At 41.4% G+C, this 21,793-nt stretch overlaps 1 protein-coding gene across 1 annotated transcript; it reads right to left on the bottom strand.

Annotated features, from left to right (window-relative positions):
- Positions 1 to 882: 882 nt before the first annotated feature.
- Positions 883 to 21,587, bottom strand: LOC118556329 (N(4)-(beta-N-acetylglucosaminyl)-L-asparaginase-like; the record flags this gene model as incomplete). Its single annotated transcript, XM_036132132.1, is given in 8 exon segments — positions 883 to 999; positions 5,400 to 5,507; positions 8,613 to 8,688; positions 8,965 to 9,073; positions 12,360 to 12,472; positions 14,406 to 14,518; positions 17,577 to 17,730; positions 21,286 to 21,587. Coding segments are annotated over 8 exon segments (899 nt in total), but the record flags the coding sequence as incomplete, so codon positions are not given.
- Between the last annotated feature and the right edge of the window lie 206 nt (positions 21,588 to 21,793).

Here is a 21,793-nt window from a genome sequence, read left to right as displayed (position 1 = left end):
ATTGTTGAAATCGGGACACTATTCTGACCAACAATGAGGGCTAAAAAACAGTCTAGCGCTGACGTGACATCTGAGCGAGGCTCAGACGATCTATTGTGGTCGTACGCTGAAACTTTTTCACATCTCTTTGAGTTTAAAACCTAAAGGCATCACTTCTGCATTTCTTCATGTAGATGGTATTCTCCAGGGGTCAGTTCTAGGCCCACTCCTACTCCTACACCAAGAATCTTTATCAACGACTTTCAAACACTAATTTCCATTCATATGCGCATTTTTCTACTCCAACAGACCTTTTATTATGGTCCAATGAATTTATAACCTTTTAAACTAGCTTTGAATACTAAAAAAACACCAAAAAAAAGCATACGTTCTCAAAATCAAAGATTTTACATTACGACACTTAACGGTTCAAAGACTATCGGTTCATCTCTCAAGCAGTTGTTCAAAAGCCGACTTGGTTCTTTTCGGTTTTCCTTTTTGTGTGTGTGTTGTGTGTGTGTGTGTGTGTGTGTGTGTGTGTGTGTGTGTGTGTGTGTGTGTGTGTGTGTGTGTGTGTGTGTGTGTATTTCCCTGAATTAACTCTAGAAACAGGAACAAAATGGCCTTTGTCCCAGGCTCCTTTGAAAATGTTCTGACACTGGCCTAAAAATATATGGCAAAGACGTCAATATCCTATCCCAGAAAACTACTTTCTAGGCTTCATTATACAGAAGTGTGTTGTAACAGAAAAAGGCAGTCTATTAACATCATAACACTATTAGGTGAAAGTCTATCCATTATGTTTGGATTTTTTTCCCTTCTTCATCCCAGCGGGTATGCGTCATTACCTTTGGAAAGGGTCCATTTGTGAACTCATACACTCACCATAATGGCCTGTTGTGTTTAGCGCAGATTATGGCTCCAAAGAAGTCTGAGTAATGCCTCTTGATTCTGGAGATGGCCGACTTGCAGGCTGCCGAGGGATCGGCCCCGTTCCTCATCAGCTCCACGGCCAAGTAGCTGTTGGCAGCATGACATGGAGATGACATGAAGAACACGAACATGGCTGTAAAGGGCCACAGACCAGGATCATGGCAGAGATGCCTCTAGAATCACAATGAGGCCCAGAAATGATTAACAGAAACATACAGAGGGAAACGACAGTGGTCTGCCGCTGCTATTAATGATGTTTGCTAAACAGTAACATACCAATGTCATTAAATCTGCCCAGTTAGCGGTACTGCTTTGCCTTGCAGCAAGAAGGTCCTGGGCTTAAATCCTGGCCTGGGGTCTTTCTGCATGGTGTTTAATTATTTCTCTCTGTGCATACGTGGGTTCTCTCCGGGTACTCTGGCTGCACTCCCCCCTTACACTGATAAACCTTTACCAAGGGCTGTAAAATGATTTACCCCGCTACAGAGCTCTTCTGTTTTTTGTCACCTATGTTTCAAATAAAACAAACACTACGATAACAGGAATAGATACAAAAAGCATTTTTTATAAGTTCAAGGGGAGTTACGTACCTAAACCAACATGACCCTACGTGAAATTATAATTGACCCCTGTTAAATGATTAACATCAATAGCCACACTTCTTTGTGAAAAGCTGAGATTTACTCCTTTTTAGAAGCTCCCAGATTCAATCATTGTCTGACAACATGAAGTAAGCTCCAAAGATCTCAAAAAGGAACATATAAGGCCATACAAACGGAGAAAACATGAAAGAGAGGAGAACATTCTCAAAATTACTCCAAGAGTTCATCACGGACTGAGCCAAAGAACCTAAAATGACATATTCTGGGTTCATAGTTCAGCAAGGAGAAAGCAGCTGGCAAAGAGGGCCTCCATGAGAGATTTCCTACACCAGAACCACTGCTGGCCAAAAACAAGACAAAAAGTCCATTTCACATCTACCCAAATACATCTTGATAATCTCCTGAGACGTTTGGGAAAATGTTCTGTAGACTGAAAGATGTGCGTCCCGTTTCATCTGAAGTAAAACTTGCAAGTTTTACTTCAGATGAAAACCCTGAAGGACAATGTCCGGTCATCAGTCCGTGACCTTAAGCTCAGGCCCTGGTGGGTTATGCAGCAGGACAGGACATCTAAATGGTTTCAAGAAAAGGGGTTTTGAAGTGGCCTAGTCAAAGTGTAGTCTTAAATTTGATTGCTATGTGGCACGAAGTTAAACAGATCATTCACGGTTGAAATTCCTCTGATGAGACTGAAGTTTTCTGCTGAGCAGAATGGACCAACGTTCCTCCGCTGCGATGTACAAAACACAGGAGCAATTACTTTTCCCACATGGTTGGTTTTTATTTCCCCTCTTAGTAAATTAATTCGAACACTTCTGTTTGTTTTTACCCTAGTTGTCTTTGTCAGATCCTTGAATTTGTTTGAGCCGAAACATGTTGGAGCAAAAACAAGATCATTTGTAAGCAGGGAAATGCTTTTTCAGGCTTGTATAAATAAATCTCTCTTGTGAATACCTCTGAACATACATCAAGACATCCCTTGTTACATGCTAGATACCAGGTATATATATATATATATATATATATCTTTTAAAAACATTATGTCATTAAACTCTAAAACTAGAGGGCATACATGTTCAGCATGCACATCAGGGAGGGTGATAAAAACGTGGGTAATGGTTCCCAGGTAGGCTTCAAATCCCACCATTAGCAGGAGAAATGTGAGCATAGATAAACACAATCCAGTCTGTTAATAAGCAGCTGTTCCAGAAGGCAAGTAAAAAAAAAAACAATAATTTAAACAGACAGCCCTCAGATGGAGTGTGTGTGTGTGTGTGTGTGTGTGTGTGTGTGTGTGTGTGTGTGTTCACCAAACTGGGCCGCGATAAATAAAAGCTATAGCATAAGAAAAAAAAAAAAAAGGTAAAATCTCACTTCTTTTGAGAAATGTGCACATGACAGTTTTGGGGCAATGTAGCCATGCCTCTTTCTTTTTTCCTCCTCGTACTATTTATGCACACGGTGTTCAAGGGGTGGCACCAGAAGAGCCTGTTTAGAATCTACACGTCACAAATGTTCAGACTGAGGTTTTTTTTTTTTGCTGAAGTGAAGCAAAAGGAAAAAAGAATAAGAAACAGACATTGCAATCCTATTTCTAGTGATTGAAGAATAAAAAGCCGATGTCAAGACACACATCAGATGAATCCAGCCAACATGTTCAAGGCGGATCAGCTGTGTGTAAATTTGAATAGCAAGAAAACATCTGAATAGGGAGCAAACTCCGACTATTTTTACACTACGCTTAGGATGGGTCCTTCTTCACCAAAAACCTTCACCTATCTACTGATGCTGACTAGCAAACGTATCCATACCCTCTAAAACAGCGGTGTACAACATTTATGCCATCAGAGCCAAAATCAGCAAGTTGAAAATATTAAATTAAATTAATTAATACAATTTTGTCTGATTTTTATTATTTTATTTTTTTGGAGAAATGTTTTGTCTCTAAATGATCGTAGACCCAAAACAGACAGAATGGTCTCAGACACACGCCTTACTGAAAGAAAGAGTCCCCAGTCCTCAACAAATTCCCATCACCTCCTTAGCAAAGACAGTTTGATGAATGTTAGGTCCAGCTCTAGAAGTTACGGGACTTTCGTGGTCCTAATTAATGGGAAATTAAAGTGAAAACAGAAAATGTGGTTGATAAAAAGGTCTTGTACCAAAAATTTTCCATTTTGAAGGATTTTATTGTAAATGTCAGGGAGAATGTCCCCATGAAAAAAATATTTTTAAAGCCTCAGCTGGCAGGCTGAATTGGTACACGGAGCTATTCCAAGGGGCACACATGGCCCACGGGCCACACTTTGGACAGCCCTGCTTTAAATCTTGTTTTTTTACCTTATGTTTATGTTATAGACCAACACACTGTAGCACATAAATAGAAAAATTTGTGATTTTCACTTTTTTCCTGGCAAGGAAAAAACTGAAAAGTGTGGCGTGCATTTTTACTCAGCCCCTTTTAGCATCATACCCCTAAAATAAACTCCAGTGCCATCAGTTCCAGGTACACAGGTCACACAGTTAGTGCATAGAGCCCACCTGTGTTGTAGACTATGTGTGGAGGAAAATGGGCACTGACCTTACCATCCTTAGTAAAACAAGGTGGTGGAAACATGTTGCTTTTATTTAGGAGGGACTTGATGGAGCTAAATACCCGTTAGCAAATGTTTAAAGGCTGCGATAGAGATTCATCCTCTAACAGGACAACCTGAACATACAACCACAGCTTCACTGAAATGGTTCAAGACATGTTCCTGGGTCAGAATGGCTCAGTCAAAGCCCAGACCTGAGGCTAACCAGGCACGTGCACAGACATTTCTTTGGGTGCTCAAACCAAAAAAAGGGCACCGATTGCTAAATTTATTCATATGATAAAAAATAAAATTAAAAACACAGTAGGCTGTATTTAACTCAGATAATTATTTTGTTAACACAATCGACACAAGTGTAATCAAATAGGGTAAAATTAAATAAACGAATAACAGGAAAAATTAGACAGAACGGGACCATATAGTGCATGCTAATATTAAAAATAATTATAATTATCATTGCATGATTCCAATGAAATGTGTCCTCTGCATTTAACCCATCCCTAGGGGGCAGTGGGCTGCCACTGTGCGGTGCCTTTGGAGCATTCTGGGGCCAAAAATAAAAACACCTCTAACTCACACATAAACTTAGAGTTTAACAATTTAATCCAATACGGCAGAGAAATTATTACAGGTTTCAGCGCTGGGCTCAGCCCCTAAAATGAGGCACATCACACAATAAGGGTGGAAGAATTTGTCAACAAGAGGGCGTCATCTTTATTTTGAATATAAATGCTTATCTGTGTTTTAGGTGTCTAAATAAATGCACACATCTAATCCACACAGTGCAAAAATCTGAATAATCAAACCCACTTTGTCCCATCAACTCTTACTTTTAACAGCCAAAATAATCATGTAATAATAACAGTAAAGCTGTCTTTAAAGTCTCTGCCTGTCTGTATCTATCCCGTCTCTTCATTAAACCTGACAAACGCCAGTACACAACTAGACAAGGCTTTGAAGTCGCAGACTTTATGCGTATAAAAACATGGTGGCTGCTCTTTGCCAAGTGCCTTAGCTCCACCAGGGGTCTGTCTGCGTCTCAAACCAACTGAGAATATCTGGCAGAACCTGCAAAGCAGGATGGGCATAAAAGTCAGCGTCTCGATCTGCGAAGCTGCCAGTCATGCGCCATAAGACTTACAGCTGGAACTGCAGCAGAAGATGCTGAATCCTGAAGGTGAAACAGTTCAAGGCGTAGGAAAACCTTTGCAAGGCACGGAGCAGTCTGTGACACCATCCTGGGATTACACACAACTGCTTTTCTTTTTTTTTAAATAATTTTGGGAAGCACCTGGGTAGAAAGCGCATCATGATGTCCCCGTCTCCAGTAGCGGCGGCAGCACCGGCTGAACTGTCTGCATAGGCTCCTGCTCCAATGATGGGGGAGTCGCCGACACGGCTGCAGGACACCAGGAAGGAACAACGCAATAGACACGTTAGCAAGGCAAAATACACAAAAGACAAATAATACATCATCAGAACTTAAAATGTAAAAAAAACAGCAAAAAGCATTGTCCTAGTTTCATGAGTCATTGTTATACAAATATGCTTTTTCTCAGTTAGTGTGAGCTTTTTTTAAATGATTATTCTCCTGTGGGAGTGTCTTTTAACTACATTCACAATCATATGTGCAACCACCCTAACACAAAGCCGATGTGAACAAATACTTGTTCTCCCGCGACAGTAACACGACAAATTCACGGGGTTGGCCTCTGCTTTGTTTGACTCCACTCTCTGGAGGAAAGTGTTTAATTTAATCAGTTTTTTTTTTTCTCTAGCTACAGGAAAACTCAAGTTCCAATGCTTATCAAAAGTAAATGTTTTGTGTAAGATTTAAAGCAATCCACTGTTAGGATAAAATAATAACCATATTTTCATTAGAGTGCAATTGCAGGAAAACTGCCTTTGAAGGACAATTTTATATTCAAAAACACCACTTGTTACCATCATTTCTGCAACACCATGGGGAAAATAAACCAAAGACGGCTTTAAAATTCACTCATTTCCTGACAGACTTAAACGGCTGCCAGACACTTGTCGCTCTCGCAGGATCCTGCAAACTGAATGTTTAACGCTGATGCATATTAATGAGAAAATAGTGACATAAGCTGCATGTATGGTAGATGTAAACATGGGCCCTAATGCGTTCAAGGAGCATAAAACAGCATCTGAAGTTCAGCATAAACAGAGTTTACAAAGGAGCTCAACTGAATAATCCAAAATAAGACTTAGACTAGTTTAAAACCCATCATTCAGCCATCGTTAGGCCTAGCTGTACAGTGCCTTGCAAAAGGATTCAGCCCCTTAAGTTTTACCTTTTTTGTTGCATTCCAACCTGTACTATAAATATTTTTAATCTTAGTTTATGTGTTAAATTTGCATAAAATAGTCTAAATTGTTGAAGTGAAATGAGAAAATTATATATAGATAAAATAAACAATTAACACATTTTCTGTAAATGAAATGGTGCAAACTGTCTAACAATCCATTTCAGATCCAGGTTGTGAGACAACAAAATATGAAAAATGCAAAGGGGGGTGAATACTTTTGTAAGTCCTCGCTCTCCACAGGTTAGATAACTTAGAGCCAGTGCCTAATTATTTTCTGTTCATTTTTAAATGATAAAATCCAATTGTTTTTTCTTTGCCGTTTTCTCTCATTAGAGGCGCGTCTCCTTTCCTCCATCAGGAATTTAAACAGAACTGATTGTGTTGCCGAGCACGGACTGACGTCTTGTTTTTATTTGTTCATAATCTCCAAACTCAAAATTCAACCTTGGCTCATTTTTTCTGTTCCAGAACTATGAACAGTATTCAGAGAGTCAAAGTCTGCGGGCACAAAAAAAAAAGATGCTTTAAACGTTCTCACATCGGCCCTCAGTAAATAAATACAACAAACATTTCTCAGTTTACAGCGTTAGAGGAGTCAGACTCTCTTTGAAAGGCAGAAAAATATTTTTCTCTACACCAACACGGTCATCTCCAAAGAGGTATTAGGCGAAAACCTGGAATGCAATTTATGAGTGTTCCTGTGACGCGATCAACTGCTTAAAAAAAAAAGAAAAACTCCTTCACCCTGCCGAGACACAACCTGGCTGAAGCATTATCCATTTCTGATCCATGTTGTAAGAAAGTTCCTAATCGTTTTAGAGGACAGCCAAGAGAGGTTTAAAGATCAGTAGCATCCAGTAGATTTTGTGATGGCCAAAAGCAACGTGAGCCTGCAGGGTTTTAGGAGCAATTTCCGCCTGAAATTACATAGCTGATATAAATCAAGTACAGCTCCAAATTTATAAAGTGTAAATGCAAAATTTAGTTTTTGTGTGACACCAAGGCATTAAAGAATATTTTTCAAGTGGAATCAGTATTACAAAAGTCACTATGTCTGATTTACAGGGTGATTAAATCAAGGAAAAATCCAATTTTCTTAGCCTCACCTAAATCTTTTTCAGAATAAACAATGCAAAACACCATGAAACCCCTTATGAAAATACAGTAGATGCAGCAAATCTGGACTAAATCAGCTGAAACATATTTGTTTCACAAAGGCTTTAGTGTGCAGTGCGCCAGGCGGGCCTTTGATTTTGGCACAATTTATCCAAACGTGCCAAAACTGTTCCAAATGTGTTTTGCATCTTATAAAAAGGGAAGCAGGTCAAATAAAAGAGCTGATTTCCATTGTAGGACATGACAAAGCCTTTGGTAATAAGATTTACCCTGCGTTTCATCAACATGTACCATTGATCTCAGCTTCAATCAATTAAATGAAGAGAAAAGCCAGAAATTATCACTCATATCTTTTTAAGAAACTTCTAGAATGATCTGTTTACTCCTCTGTATTGCTCTGGTGATAAACGTTGCGAGAGGAGGGGGAAAAGAAATACGGATGAAGTCTATTGTGACGGATGACGGAGCGAAATGCGTCAATTTCTGAAGACCAGATGAGCCAGACTGGCAGTCAGACGCAGGAAGCGTAAGGCGGATCCGGTAATATTTCAAAATAAAGGAGGGAGGGGGGCGGTGCTGTCTGAACGGATCCAGTTTGCATTGCTGCACGGCACATTTTGCAGTGAAGGAACAGAGCAGACAAGGAACGTAGTAAGTGTGAAGCTGGCCTTAGAGAAGCTCCGTTACGCACGGGAATATACAAAACTTACACAGCTGGGAGAGAGACGAGCTTTGTCTTGTTTAAAAGGTACGACTTTAGTTTTTAACGATACTGACCTTGGGGGTCATGTCTGCGCCACAAGGCATTTTTCTGAGAGTCAGCCATGTTCGATAGTTAAATGGCATTCTGTGTGTTTAAAATGCTGTAAAACCAAAAGTATTTGTGAAAAAGAAAAAGACATGACCATTTCTGACCTACTTTTAAAACCTGATAAAATAGACAGAGATCAGGCCAGACAGGTTAAAAAGGTTAAGAGAGAAAGAAATCATCCTAGAAGGAAGAAAATGTTTTTCGAACATGGACATTTTAGAACGTCGACTAGATCAAATCTACACACCCCGGAACCTTGTGAGTTAGTCCATTGGTTGACGTTCCAGCTGCCACGTTACCATCGCCATCGATGGCAATCATCCCTGGTGCAAAGACAAAAGCAAAACGCAAGAGAATGAAACAAAGATGTTTTCTGGTAATAGTTTAAATGAACATAAAGATCTATAACAAATTGGTGGTGAAACAGATGCTGTTTGGAGAGAAATGTTTGAATATTCCTCACAGGTAGGTTCCTTGTAACGATACTTTAGGAGAGGAAAGAGGAGCATTAGCATTTCTTCATATCTGAACCAAAACAAAACAGGTATTTAACCATAAAGCGTAGAATAGCCGAGTCTGGGCCAGTTGGTAGAACCTACCTATGGTATCATGGGAGTGTATGTTAACATGCCGCTCTCCATTACACTGCGTTCTCACGGCCTCTGGCCCGTAGGGTCCACACGACTTTGACGGGTCTGGGCTGACGTTCTGTTGACAGATGATGAGCAGAGATCATTTCCTACATCATGCTTTTGTCCTGGGACTCATTTACTACAGCAACACTCAAGCAAAGCATCCTAAACTGGAAGCAGCTCGAAACAATGACACCAAAACCCAATCAGCAGTCCTGGGAGCTAAAACATAATTACAGATGTCTGCTTTAGCTGTCAGCTCTCATGTAGTGCAACCTGCAGCACCCCCATATCCATTCAAAGTGGCTCTAGGTGTTGTCTCAGGCAGCACATGTTGTGATTACCTGAGAGCCTGGAGATGTTTGAGCATCTCAGTTTGATCTCCAGAGACTCTCCAGCGATCAGTTTATTTCCATTTAATTAATGTGGAAGGGAAGTTCGCTTCTGATGAAAACAAGAGTCCAATTTTGATATTATTGGAAAACATGTTGCGTTAAACTGCCTTTGATATGTGAGATTCAAGCGATGTCTTTTTGAATAAAAGAAATATCCTTATTGTGTTACATTGTAAGAATTATATTAAGGGTGCATCTTGGGTAACTAAAGGACAAGAATCTGTCCCTGACTTACCAATAAAACTGTATGTATACATTAAAACAAAAAAGCACGCTATCCGTTTCATACTACACAGCTGTAGTATGGTATGGCACATATGAAAATTTAGATCACAATGAGGAATTTTACCCCTGGGAAAAATAACAGTGGATTTCAGCTCTAGTGTGTAGAGGGAGTTATAAAAAATAACAGATCTGTATGAATATGTTTTTTTCCCTTTTTCTTTTGACCAGACGTTCCTGGATTACTGCATTCCAAAAACGTATTCCTTTTAATACCTACAACTTAAAAGCTTCAAAATACTGACAATTAATGTGTAAACCCCCATTATTAAAACGAGTCTCACATTTGGGAACGCTCCAACATTAAACTCTTCAGGAAGGACACTGAATGCTTAGCATGAATGTTGGGTGTTAAAATACCTCGATAAGCCAGGCTCTGTGTTTGGGGAGTAAACCCAGAAGAATTTTTCAGTTTCTTTAGAAACAGTCAAACTACTGGACTTTGGAGGCGTTCTGGTCCGCTGAGCAGAGGCTCTGTGTTGAATGATATGGAGGAACTGACACCAAAAGGATTAGAGAACTGGCAAAGTGTACTGCTTTGGAAAGACTTACATCACTAAGTGACTTTTTTCATCTTAGGGAACCTTATATGAACAGTTTAAAAAATGAAGAAAATTGAAATCTTGAATAAACCAAAGAAATAAAAAAAAGTTGTATTCTACTGGCCACTATACCCATGTATGTTGCTTTTGCAGCCCCACACCTGCAACGTATACCTGAATTAATGCAAAGTATGCATGCATGTGTGGTTTGGTGTATTTTTAGCCACTCTGAGCCAATAGAACCACTTTAGGCTGCAGTACCAGCTGCAGGTTTTTTTAGGGTACGCCTCTCAGGCTTTGCACATTCAGATCAAAATGTTTGCACCGTGTTTTTTTCCCAAACAACTCACGTTCAGTCAGTCTGAATGTAGAAGAAACTTAATCAGACGTATGTGGACTTTGACTAGGCCGTTGGCAATAAGAGTGTTTATTTTCCACAGAGGGTTACCCTTACACCATGGTTCATTGTTGCTCAGAGTGAGGACTAAGATCATTTTCAGCTGGAAATCACAGTGACAGGCAACAATGGACTGCACACAGAACAAACACTCTCTCTGGCTGCAGCTCAAAGACGGTCCATCATGGCTGATTCACAAAACAAGCCAAGAAAACAAACTAAACATTTGTGCAAATGGTATTCTCAACAGCTGCACCAATAAATCATCACAAGCATAAAACCGCCGGCAGACACGTCTTTTCAAAGACTGAAAACTCCTAAAAGCTCCAGTTGCTCGTCCAGTTTCTGGAAGGCTCTGCTCTGGGCTGCATTACAGAACCATGATGTGACGACTGAAGACGCTGAACGCTGACAGGTGGTCTGAAGGCCTCCTCCGCATCGGACCTGCCTTCCTACGCCGTTCCTGTTTGGGTTTGCCTTGCAGGTCCGTATGTCCTACAGATATCCTCAGGTATAATCTTATAAAGACAAATCCTGACACAAAGGATAAAGTTCTCCTCTGGAGATAGTCCGATATTAGCCTGTTTCACTGCTGGCATACCCAGGGTGATGGATTTCAGTGAATAACGCAGCTATAGAGACTTAATTTGTTTTCACTCATTCTTCTTTCTTGCAGATTCTCAGACGGCTTTAGGAGAGGACTTTGACTAGGCCATGCTAACACATGGATGCACGCTTATCTGGGTGTATGGTTAGCCAAGCCAACTTTATTCATAAGCACTTTAAAAAACAGCACAACTGACATCAAAGTGCCAAAAAGAGCATTAAAAGTAAAAATACACAAAAAATGTTGAAGAAGGAAAACCGTCTAGGGTTGTTTTCCTTCTGGAGGGGGAATCTCTGCCCCAGTCTTACGTTTTCTGGAGCCTCTAACAGGTTTTTGTCCAGGATTGTCCTGTTTTTAGCTCCACCACTCCTTTCATCAACTTTGAAGAAATGCATCCCGCAGCACGATGCTGCCACCACCATGTTTTAGGGTGGGGATGGTTTTCCCATGGCTGATCTATTCCTGCACACAGAGTTCTGCATGTGGGCCGTTTAATTTTTGTCTCATTTAACCATGAAAGCTTCTTCCACATGTTTGCTGAACAACTTTCTGTTCCACCTTCACATTAAAACCCAGTAAAATGCATTCAGCTTGTTTTAATAGAGTGAAAAGTATGAAACAGTTCAAGACGTATGAATGCCTTCCCAAGGTTTTCCAATTTAACGATGAGTAAGAAAGATACATCATTCTAGTTTAAATCTAAACAAAGAAATCAAGCCTTCACACCCCACAGATTTAAAACGTTATTTTTTTTAACAATATGTTCAACATTTGTATCCATTCAGTTTCTGACAGGGGTTTGCTGAACTGCAGATATTTCCAATAATAGCTCTAAGAACTTTATAAGTTGTTTCTCCTAAAAGTATGAATAGAGAGAATTTGATCAATGGAAGACTGGCTGATCTCTGGATACGTAACGCCTCCCCCAGTCTATAGATGTTGTGACATTGTTGTGGAAATGAAGAGGAGTCTTTTGAAGAGAAGCAACAGCTCGGTGCTGTAGGGCATCACCTATACCACAAAAGCTGACTTTTTTTTCCCTTCCGAGGTACTTTAGTATGCCTGTCAATTTTCCCTTTTGAAATCAATCTTTTAGAAGCAGTACGCCCGTGGCAGACACAAGCGAGGGAAAAACTTACCTTTCGATAATTAGGTTGGCAGTTGCCCTTGAGCCACTGGGAGAAAACATTCAAAGATTTGTTGGTAGTCAGGTCTTCTGCAACAAAGCCCATGTTTTCAGCGAACACAGAGGCTACGAGGAGAGAGGAAACAATCGGGTCAAGTTGCACATTGGAGAGCACTTTGACCGCAGGTCAGGAATTAAAAAAAGGGTCACAGACAAAGAAAGGACTGCAAGCAATTTCAGCTCATTTCAGAATCAGTTTATCTGGTTTTAGGAGAGCCGCTGCTTTGAAAGGTTGTCATCGTGAAAGTTCCTGAGGAACGGCGCGGCAATTATGATCAACAAGTCTTCAGACGGAGTCTATGACACACAACCAGAATCATTAAAACTCCCACATATAAAGTTGTTTTTCTTCTTTTTTTCACAGTGAGCTAAGCTCCATATAACAGCTTTACACTCATTGGGAACACGGTTTGTTCTACTCTAAAACAGAACATGATGAAAGACGTCCTGACTTTGCAGAAAGTGAGGAATAATTGATATTAGGCTGTTCAAAGAAAGCACCGTCAGCGTTTTTCTTTACAAACTCAAACATTCGCTGTATAAACTGAAAAGGGCTTGAAGACTGAGTTTTCCTGGGAATCAGGAAACACCATCTTTGATGTCATCCAACAAATTTTCCCTCGGACCGAGGTCTGGGGATCAGGCTGGTCACTCCGGGTCGTTAAGGTCTGGAACCAGGAAGCTGCTCACTTAATGCTGGGTTTGGGTCATTTTAAGAGCATTTCCTCACCAGCATAAAGCAACGTGACTTATTTAAACTGACCCATGATCCCTGGCAGTTGATGAATATTATCTGAGAGGCTTCCCCGTGTCATGATGCCTGAGCCGCCATGCTTTACAGTCCACTGTGGCCGGGATTCAGTATTTGGGGACGTCTCGGTTTTCTCCCACGTCTTTCTGGTTTTGGTTTCCATTTTAAAACATTTGACAGAGTGAATGGGCTTACTGTCTGAACTCCACGTCCCGATTATTTAAAAAAACGCCCCTTCCAATCCTCCTTGGTTCTCGGATGACTCTTTGATTATTCCTACAACTCCTCTGTCAGAAATATTTTGAGGGGCACCCGGGCGTGGCTGGTTTACTGTGAATTAATGTTCCTTCTACTTCCAGATTATGCCTCAAGGAAACTAAGAACACTCCAGAAGTTTAGAAATGCAGCTGTAACCACTGCCATCAACACTGTATTTTTATTTAATTTTTTTGTGAAATTCGCTTCCCTTTAAGCAATCAAACCACTCTGTAATATTTCAGTGACTAGAAACCTTATTATAGGCCGTCAGTTTAAATTAAACCAGCGGATATTGAGCTCATATCAGCAGGAATGCTTTCTAAAGACTGACAGATTTCCGCTGGAATCCTGTTAAATACATATTCCTCGTTTTTATAACATGCGGATTGATTTGTTCTGATTTCTTTGCATGTGTAGAGTGTTTTTAATCCACATCTGGTGTGGATTTCATTTCATTTACAGAATATCTGTTAAACACGATGACAGGCGCGGTACTTATTTTGCGTGCTGCGTTTAATCTGGTGATGTTTGACTGCTAACATTTTGAACAGAACTGTACATCATGCTGGAATAAAAAGCTTCAGTTTCTCATCATCCCTCTCTTCTCGTCCACTGCATAAATGGAGCTCTTGACTGTTTTTTTTTTTTTATCTTTTTGCACGACTAGCGCGCAATTATGCGCTTCAAGCTCAGGAGACCATATGACCCATGTGTTTTTCACTTACTACTAATGATTGTCATTTCATTTAAAAGCTTATGCAGTGTCTAAAAGGTTTGGGTCCTGATGTAATAAGTGCCTAATTGAGATCATTAATGCAGATTCAAGAGTCCTCTGATGCTGAAAGCGTTTTCTTTTAGCCTCTATAGGAATATACTAAAACAGGCCGTTATGTTAGAAATGCAATTTACATACTCTGTGTTGTTCAAATACATGAATCCATTATTCCTGGCTGGATCAGCCAGGGAGTAGGAACGGCAGTCCTCGCGTACCTGACTCTCCCACCAGCATCGTGTGTTCGGTGCGCTCCATCACAGCTCTGGCAACTCCAATAGCATTTTTGATTCTTCTCAGGTCTGCCACGGCACCCACCTCCATCGTGTTGCTGCTCACAGAACGCACACAAGATAAGAAACACTTCTCTTGGTTTGCCAGAGCCAAATATCATCTGTGAGTAATGCATCTCCATTATAAATCAGCGTTGGGGAAGATTACAAAGATCTCGTTTCATTATTAACCAAAAAAAAAAAAAGCTCGAGTCTCGAGAGTTTGCGCTGAGTAAATATTGTTTCTCTTACAGATCTAGTATTTATCACTTGACTGTTTAGATTCTTGCTCTTATGAATGTAGAATGTGTCTGCTGCTGTTTATTGGATTTCTTTTGCATTTATATTGAATTGCGTGAAGAAGAATATCCTCTCCCTACGACGTAGTCACGACTGTGTAACAATCTTCATGCACTTTAGACATACGCTTCTGCATTCACTGCAGCATTTCACGGCGTAACCAGACATGCAAAGTACTGGTCAAGGTGGGCTGGGGCTGGTTCAGGCACAGCAGTGTCCCACCCCGGCACCTGTACTGGTCCGGCAGGGACTCGAGTTGTCTGGCGGCGTCGGGGGGGTGCAGTGTTGACCCCCCCTGGGGCGATCATGTGTGTGTGGGTGCTCAGGTCATTTCCCTGAATGGTGGGGCCCCCCCATCTGGTGGCCTACGGCCCCCTTCCTCTTAAACCTCTAAGGTGGATAGCTCACCGAGTGGGATGGTAATGTGCCCTCCCTACCTTGGTCCTTCTGGGTTCTGGCTGTGGCAGCGAGCCGGTGCCAGGCCTGCATTTTGGGGGCACTGGGAGCGGTCTTGCTGCCAGCGGTTATTGCCCTACAGGGTTACTGCCCTACGTCCTCACCCTGTGCCCCCGCTGGCCAGAGCCGGCTTCACTTGTGCTTCACTGACGACCCGCCCCGGGGCGAGGCCTTGTGTCTGTCTGCTTGGGACCGCTGCAGCCTGGTCCGTCTCTCCTTTGCCGCTCTTTGGTGCCGTTTATTGTCTTTCTACTCCTGTAACTGTGCACCTCACTTATACACACCCACTCAACGCAAACACACTTATTTCTACACGTGTGCCCACCGCCCTGCCCACCCAAATTAATCCAGATAGCTGAAGGTCATTCAAACGCAGGTTACGTCTACATCAGTGTGGCCTGCCCACTTTGATGCCGGATCGAGGCTGGATTTAATAAAGTCAATCAGGCAGTTTCCAGATACCCTTTTTGGTAGAGAAAAACCGCCCTGGCTCGCACAAATCCAGCTCCTCGGTACGGTATGCCTGAAACGCCGCGACAGGAGGACGTGCGAAAACAATCTATAACTGTAACAGAAACAGGGTTTAATTTCTGTTAAAATGACAGAGGGAGCATTCACTATAGAAAGAGTAAACAGCTTGCTACTTATCTTTTGTTGTAAGCTGACATTTACTTCTCATTATAACTTCTGAGACTGTAAATGTTAGTATTTAAGGACCTCATAATTGGAACGCTTTCAGATCATAATGAGACTCTTAATTAGTACTTCTGTGCAGAAGGCTTGAAGGAAAGGTCAGCCAGTTAAGTGTGTAAATGTTAAAGATACATGGGAAGAAGCAGCACGAATTAAGAAAAAAAAACATTAAACAATAAAAAAAAAGTAATAAAAAGTTGATGGCTGCATGTGACCGATTAGCATTTCAAGGTGTGAATCAAACATATACACACACGTGTTCTAATTTTAAACAAATACTCAACATTTCCTCTGTCGATTTGAATATATTTCACGCTCACATGAGATGGTAGTGCAGCGTTATGAAAACAAAACTGCGTCGAGCTAGTTATGCTTTTAACGGCTCGTCATGGTCTGCAAATAACGGATACTTAGAAATGTTAAGCCTGGTAACAGATACTCCCTATGATGCCAATCCTCTATAGTGAATCTGTCTGCTTTGTAAATTATTTTACTGCATAAATTCTTATTTTCCTGTGTGTCAAACGGGTCACAGACCTTTTTGAAACTGAGAGCTACTTCACTGGTACTGTGTCACGCAAAGCGCTACCAGCAGGGTCTGAAACCAACACTCGCCAGACGCTGAATGCGAGTAAATTTTATGTTTGCTGAGTAAATGTCAGAGGGCTAGCTGCCAGAAGGCGAGTAAATGTTTGTACCGAATAAATCGTGTTTTTCAGTCATCATTTGGGCGCACATATACAAACGCTCAGACGTGACGCGAGAACGACAGGAGCTAACAATTAGCATGTAGCTCAGGCTAATTACCATAGCTCTCAACTCTCACGCATTGACCGTGTGACACACGCATTTCATCAAATGCACACGCTCACACGCATTACTTTGAAAATCTCAATCTTACAATGAAAATCTCACTCTTGAAACGCACGCGTACGGACGCCTCGCGTCATGGCGGAACCAATTTGCGGTACAATGGTTTCCGCACGTCCAGTAGTAGAGGGAACACAGCTGCAAGGACCGCCGCCGCGCAAACAAGTTTCCCTCATCCAAAGTGAAACACTTCTACGGTCCGTGTTGCGTGCGAATGAAATGGTAAGTCGGCATGTGTCATTACAAACTGTAACATGAAAGCAAAGTCCGAGTAAAATAGTGACAGTCTTGAATCGAACAACAGCACCCCCCCCCCCCCCGTTGGACCGTTTTTATCGACCAACAGCACCCCCCCCCCCCCCCCCCCCGTCAACAATCTCACTCTCAACAGTCGTTGAGAGGTATGCTAATTACGTAGTAGGATTATGTGGAGATATTTAGCAGGAGTCAGACTTACTTTAGCCGGTAAAAAATATTTTTTGGCCAGTTGATTTTTACGTGAAATCTGGAAGTTAATTTTGGACACTGGCTACCTTTGAACTAGAATAGTCAGCGCTCACCAATAAACTCTTTTTTGTTGTTGTTGATATTTTCATTTTTAAATCTCTATAAATGCACGTGTGACTGCGAAACTAGAGCAACAGACTAAAAATAACATATTAGATGCGGCTCACTGCAGGGTTGTGCTACTTTTAGAACGGGCTTGAGCGCACCACATCTGGTCCTTGGGGGCCACCAGCTGCCCCCGGGCCCCATGTTGGTGACCCCTGGTCTAAAAGCACAGCGGCTGTACGTTACCCGTTCATGATCATGGCGTCCAGCGTGGTTTCTCCGGTCTCATCAGGGCTGCCTCCAAAGCCGACCGTGCCGTCACACTGCTCTACTTCACAGCGGGCACAGCCCATCTCCACCGCGTCCAACACCGAGCCTCCGGACTGCAGGGCACGCCACGCTGCACATAAAAAAAACCAAAAAAAAAAACCAATCGGCTCGGCGGGTCACTGATGTGCTTAAGGTTGAAACGTTAGAGGCCCTTTAAGGTGCCACAAGCAACATGAGCAGTTTAGATACTGTGGAGAGAAAAGGCAACAGACCAGGGTTACAATATAAAGTTGAGACCGTGGCGGATTTTAGCTCCTGATGCAGGAATAATTTGTCGGCTGTTTCAGGAATATAAAAGTAAGAGTTCAGCGCACAGTGCCTTGCAAAAGTATTCAGAACTTTTCCACATTTTGTCACATTATAAACCTCCTTCCTATTATTTTCTATAATAAACACATAATTGAAAATCTGTAATCTTTTTCTGTCCTTTGCACCCTCAAACACATTTTCTTGTACTATTTAGCTCCCTCTAGGTTCCCATGAGCTCTGACCAGCCGTCTTGTCCCTGCTGAAGAAAAGCAACCCCGCAGCATCATGCTGCCACCACCGTGTCTCGTAACAGGGATTCAGGCTGGTGTGCAGCGTGTACTGTGTCCCCTCTCTTGCTTCTGACTCACTATCCATAAATGTCAGACAGATACCTAACCTGTCAATAGAATCTCTCAGCTGAGGTGGGCATCTCTGCAGCTCCTCCAGAGGGGCCTTCTTGGCTCCTTCTGTGATTGTTTTTGTCGTCCGGCCTGTCAGTGCAGGCAGACAGCCATGTCTTGGCAGGATCACATTTGTAAGCACGGTACTTCTATAAATGCTTAAAAATTAAACATTATTTTACAGTCTAACCCTGCAGTCTAACCCTGCAGCCAGTCTACTGGTTCCCCTGGTCCTCATGGTTGTGTGTGTTCGTTAATGTTCTCCAACATAACTCTTCAAAAAACGGCTCTGTGCCAGCGTGGTTTTATTTAAGGGGCAAAGAGAGGCTGGGTACAGATAAACTCCAGGCTTTAATTTGTAAAAACAAAGGAAGACTCATTTTCCTTTCCTTCTGCACAGCTTTGAGGAGTTTTTTCTGACAAAATCCCCCAAATCACATTAAACTTTGCTGTAGTAACGTGACGAAGTGAGAGAAGGTTGAGGGAGGACTTTTTAAGATGCTGCATTTGGCAAAAATCACAAATCAGCGCTGAGCCAAGACGAGTTAGTTCTGCATGATCTGCGAGATGACCGATGTGGCGGCTTGCTGTTAAACAGGGGGCTGACGAGCATTTGGTCACTGATCCCCAAAGAGCCCCGGAGGGATCATCAAACCAGCTGATGCTACAGCCATCATCGTCCCATTTAAATGCTGCGGCTACTCCGGAGCTTATTTCATTTTCAATCCAAACCTAAACTAAACTTTTTTTTTTTTTCCATTTAATAGAAACAAACAGAAAGAAGCAGAGATTATGCTGCTGATGCCTGTTGCTACTGTAATCCCCCAGTGGAGAGGATCTACTGGGGTGAATTAACGGCTGAGGCCGGCATCGTTAAATACTCCATGCAAAATATTCCTGGGTCCATTTTTCAGTTTTATTTCCTCTGCATTGGAAAAAAAAAAAGAAAAAAAGAAAGCGCTGACAGACACCTGACATATTAACGGCGTCCGTCTCCCCAGGAGCGAGACTCTCAGGTGAACTCAGATCCTCGACAGGCCTGAGCTGATGCTTAAGATGTTTTGAATACCATTTCTATCATCTTCCGTGCTGAGCTGTGCACCCACCGGAAATCGACTTGATGGATAAGTCGCAAGCGGCGGCGAAATATTTTCAGTTTCAATTTGAACACGTCCAATGCATCACCCTGAAGGAAATCAAACAGAGTGAGGGCAGGCCTGCCGGCGGCAGCCATGAAGCCTTGTGGGTTCAGCCTATTTCATACCCTCATCTAAGACTCGGCGGCTCTTTCAGACGGATAAGCTCTGGCTGAGTCACAAGTACACCAGCAGAAAAAAAAATTAATGGTGTGAGTAGAGAAACGTGAAAATACCGGTTATGAATCGGCCAGGGCCTGAACTTAAGCACACACACACTCTGCGGACACGAACACACACACTCGTTTCTCTCCTATCACCGTTGAAAATTAGTCCAAGGGATTCATTTTTCAGTTATTAATAAGTTTAGAGTTAAAATCTGACAACACAAATATTTTCAGAGCTGCACCATTTGCATATTTCATTATACCGGCAACTTTTTAATCATTTGGTCCACAAGATGTGAGGAAAAACATATTACCTCTGCTAATGAATAGTAATGGATTCTGCACATTCAGAGAAATATTATGTTCCATAATTCCTCACAGCTAAAGGTGACGTTTTAACCTATTATCATTAACAGAGATGGCCGGCAAATCATACATCAGACACATCTGCTTCAGCAGAGGCTGATCAATTATCACAGTGGTAGTCGATTTAAAGGCAACAAAAGTCTACATCAATTCTGAGAAAATTGATCAACCAAAGCATTAATATGATTCATTTTACATTTCTAATGCAGATATAAATATTACATGTTGGTGGTTTTACCGCTACGTAACACAGATATCCGGTGGACGTATCAGCTGAACTGCAACAGATCCAAACTCTGTCCCACTGCTGATTTAAACGGTTTTAACCATTTGTTTGTTTTTTTAGCTCATAAACATAAAAATAATCTATTTGTTTGCATTGAAAACTTTTTGAAAACAGTGTATCAATAAAACAGTTGTTTTAAGTGGGTACAAAGATTGACCTTTTCTCACATGACTGATGCAGACTAAAAGAATGGGTGTGCTCGTTTTCCAGCAGCCTGCAGCTGATCTGGCGCGACTTAATTACAAACTGTGAAGGAGGAGTTTATCTCATATGTGAACGGAAAAGAAAACGTTGGACACAGAATCAGACCAAATAATGATTATTGCGATTATTTACTTATAAATATATTGAGTTACAACATATTGAGTTATTTACCCAACATATACACATATTACGACCATCAGTCGTCAGCTACTGCTTTTAATCTGTATATCTGCCCCTTAATCCTAACACACAGGGTTGATTCCTTAATATTGTTAATTATGTGGCTGTAAATTACTAATTCTTCTATTGTTATTATGTTTATCATTTATGTTATGTTGACATTCGTTCACATCCACCTCTTAAAAATATTTTTGGACAACATAAAAGTTATATTTAAACTAAGCAGAGTTCAATTATGAAAACTAAAATTTAATAATATTATTTTGAACTAAATTACGGTGCAAAATACACCACGTTTCATATCGGTTTTGTCTTATTTCGATTAGCCTACCTTTTTTCTCAATGGACGCCATTTAAGTTACTACTAGTACTCAAATGAACATTTATATTATTGTGTAAAGCAATTAAATTTTTATACCATAAACATTATAGTTTCTTTTATTCAAAATACCCCGTTTGCAAACACAGGTTTCCAAAGCAAATCTGCTACTCACAGGGTATGCAGAGGCACTGTGTATAAACTCCACCCACTTTACTGAGCGGGCTGCTACATGTCCGGCATGTAAATGGTGCAGACCCCATGTTTTTAACTGTTGTGGCGCAGCTACAGGTAGACAGAAGGGAATGTGGACCTACCTGCAGCTGTTGCGCTTTTAAAGGGCCATGTGTTGATGACCAGCGGTAACGAGGTTTGTCCAAGCCGAAAACACAACATTAAAAAGAAAAAATAGAGTGATGCACCCATTGTGCTCTCTGCTGCTAACTCCTAGACATTAAAACACCGCGATCATCTTTACATGGCTTCTGTCCAGGTGTTAGCTGACAGCAAACCGGAAATAAAGAGGAGCTTCTGAAGAAAAGTCGCTTTAAAGAAAGGCTACTATTCAGGCTGCCAGGATATTGCATTTAAACTTCCTTGTTGTCTCACGTGCTGAGTGGGCGGGCACCTCCTTAAAGGGACAGTACACATCTCCAGCTTGCAGTAGGCTGTTTTATAAGAATCGGCTACCTGGGTTTAAGGGGGAAAGAAAAAGAAAGACAATAAAATTAAAAAAATAAATATTGTCACACAGTTGTAAAAAACAGACTAGGAAACATTTGCAAGACATGACTATTACCAAGTGCCCCCTCCTTCCCATCTTGT

The sequence above is a fragment of the Fundulus heteroclitus genome, unplaced genomic scaffold, assembly GCF_011125445.2.
Source record: "Fundulus heteroclitus isolate FHET01 unplaced genomic scaffold, MU-UCD_Fhet_4.1 scaffold_472, whole genome shotgun sequence".
Lineage (NCBI taxonomy): Eukaryota > Metazoa > Chordata > Actinopteri > Cyprinodontiformes > Fundulidae > Fundulus > Fundulus heteroclitus.
The sequence above is the reverse complement of the archived record's forward strand: the minus strand, read 5'-3'. Positions and strand labels throughout refer to the sequence as shown.